Source organism: Panthera pardus, unplaced genomic scaffold, assembly GCF_024362965.1.
Source record: "Panthera pardus isolate Hobbes unplaced genomic scaffold, ASM2436296v1 HiC_scaffold_1, whole genome shotgun sequence".
Classification (NCBI taxonomy): domain Eukaryota; kingdom Metazoa; phylum Chordata; class Mammalia; order Carnivora; family Felidae; genus Panthera; species Panthera pardus.
Window position 1 is genome coordinate 78,746,473 of NW_026526654.1, and position 2,643 is coordinate 78,749,115.

Consider the following 2,643-nt stretch of genomic DNA (forward strand, 5'->3'; position numbering starts at 1 on the left):
CCATGACTTACTGCTTCATAACTGCCAGTTTCCAAGGTTTATCAGGATGGCACACAAGAGCTCAGTCATTACTTTCTAGCTCATTCTCAAGTGTGTTTTACTAGTAAACATTTTGATTATTTAAAATAACAAAATAAGACCATCAAGATTGTTTTTACCATCATTTCTCCATTTTCTACCAACAGCATAAGCTAGTGCAGGGAATGTTTCCAAAAAGTGTAGAATTGTAGCAGGAATACTTCAGGTAGCTGATAGTTTCCATGCCTTAAGCCAGTAGCAATTTGTGTAATAGAGAAAGGATTAGACAATTTAATTTTCAAACTTCACGTGAAGCACCTGAATTATTTTTAAAAACACCAGCCGACAACTGCTACTCTGGCAGTCTGGTTCGAAGACATTTACAAAGAACAGAGAGTCCGGAAATTTCAGTGTTTAAACAATTCAGAAATTTTCTCTTGCAATATATCAATTCCTCTCACCAAACTTGAGCTGTGTGACATGAATCCCATGGTTGCATTACATCGAATGTTTTCAAAATTACTTTCTCTGAGGTCCTCTAAGCACTTTAGAAGCAAAAGATTGAGGATAGCAGGACATCCTGAGGCCTGAACGAGCACTGTCATCATCTTACCTGTGAGGCTTTGGAGCCTAGCAGACTGAGTTGGACACCACTTCTCAGGTATTTTCGCAAGAGCCAGCCCCCCTTTTCCCTGCAGGAATCAGTTCATTTCTAATAATAAGCCTACTTTATGTTATTGACTAAAATACCTTAAAAGTGTTCAATTTTCATATTTCACTTCCTCATAACACCTAGTTTTTAAACTGCATGCAGATTTAAATGCCAAGCTATGTAAATCTATTTAATGTAGGTTCCTAGCAGTTTGACCTCAATATTTGCAAGTTAATTTTCCTCCAACGCAGTGGCTGTAATATTTTGACTTAAAAAAAAAAATTTTTTTTTTACATTTATTTATTTTTGAGAGAGAGTGAGACAGTGCATGAGTGGGGGAGGGGCAGAGAGAGAAGGAGACACAGAATCCGAAGCAGGCTCTGGGCTCCCAGCTGTCAGCACAGAGCCCAACGCCGGGCTCGAACCCACCAACCACGAGATCATGACCTAAGCTGAAGTCGGACCCTCAACCGGCTGAGCCACCCAGGCGCCCCTTGACTTTTTAAATCACTTAATTTGATTGCTGGTTGCAGCCAGATAATCATTTCATTGATGAAATGAGGAGAGATTAACATAAAACCCGAGAACACCCGTATCCAGCTCCAGAAGAATGTTAGCCAAACTGAATAGCTGACGTCAAGTGACTTGAGTTCAGGAAAACTCTGATGAGTTATAACGGCACCAGCTGTGGCATAGTTTAAAATTTGTGTTATGGTGGTGGTGATGGTGGTGGCTTCTGAAACTGAAAAAATGGAAACTGTCAAAAAATAGGAATATGGTACAGCCCCTGATCTCCGAGTGAAACTGAAAAGGGGGTGGGAGCTCCGTGAGTATGGGGCCAGGCCGTCAGGTTCAGGCGAGGGAGGCGGTGAGGGAGGGGAGGAAAAGCTCGCAGGGGGAAGGAGTGGGGCGCTAGACAGTCCCGGAGAGAGGAGGAGGGAGGGGGAGGGAGGGGAGCGGCGGAGCGCGGAGCCGAGGGGAGGGAGGGAGGGAAAGTGGGAAAGGAGTAGAGGAGTTGACCGAGCGCAGAGGTTAACCTTGCTCGGCTCGGGGCGGGCGGCGCATCTCGGCCCGCGCGCGCGGAGGAGCCCCCAGCGCGGGACGGCGGCGGACCCATGTCGCGCCCGCGGCGGGTCCCGGGACCCCAGCGGGAGTCCCGCGCCGGGCGTCTCGGGTCTCCGGGAGTCTGAGTTGCGGGCCACGCGGGAGTGGCGGTGGCGAGCCCGCTCGCTGGTCGTTATGCGGACGGATCTAAAATGACCAGCAAACGGAAACCCTTCCCAACGCAGCTCAGGCGGTCCATCAGCGAGCAGTTGCGGGACTCCACGGCCAGAGCCTGGGATCTGCTGTGGAAGAACGTCCGGGAGAGACGGCTGGCAGGTCGGTGCCCGCGAGACTCCGGGGCCGCGGGGCAGGAGGAGGCGCGGGCGGCTCGGCACGCCCGGCCCACCTCCCGCCTTCTCTCGGGGTGCCCCGCACAGGTTTTCGGAGCCGGGGGCTGGGCCGGGCCGGCCGCGCGCACCCCCTCCCGGCCCGGCCCGAGCGCCCGCGCTCCCCGCGCTCCCCGGGCGGTGTGGGGTCCGTCCCGCGCGCTGACAGCCTGGCGGGGAGCGCCACGCGGGGCCGAGAGCCGGCGCCGGGCTTACCTGGCGACTCTTCCTTCCTTCTGGCGGCCGCCTGGCCCGGCTGGCCCGCGCTCCGCAGCCATCCACCCGGTGAATGAATGAGTGCCTCCCCGAGGGCTACCTCTCTCCCAACTTCGCCTGTTCCACAGCGTGGTGGGGGTGGGGGTGGGGGGACAAAGCAAGGGAGAATCTCCAAAGTTCTGGGAGACCAGACGTTTGGGGGGTCGGGGTAGGGGGAAGATTTGGGGAAGGACAGGTGGACAGCTGTTGGTGCAAGTGGATCGCCGCCCACAATCCCGGTCTTGCTGTGGATCAGGCGCTCCTCACTTTGGGATTACAAAAGAGGGG

At 53.8% G+C, this 2,643-nt stretch overlaps 1 protein-coding gene across 1 annotated transcript; it reads right to left on the reverse strand.

The window, feature by feature from the left end:
- Positions 1 to 721: 721 nt before the first annotated feature.
- LOC128777265 (collagen alpha-3(IX) chain-like) lies at positions 722 to 2,378 on the reverse strand. Its single transcript, XM_053903525.1, has 3 exons — positions 2,366 to 2,378; positions 1,708 to 2,333; positions 722 to 1,412 (listed from the first exon to the last, which is right to left on the reverse strand). Exons 1-3 carry the CDS (start codon positions 2,376 to 2,378, stop codon positions 1,380 to 1,382), a joined length of 672 nt encoding a protein of 223 aa, XP_053759500.1. The 3' UTR covers positions 722 to 1,379.
- Positions 2,379 to 2,643: the final 265 nt, after the last annotated feature.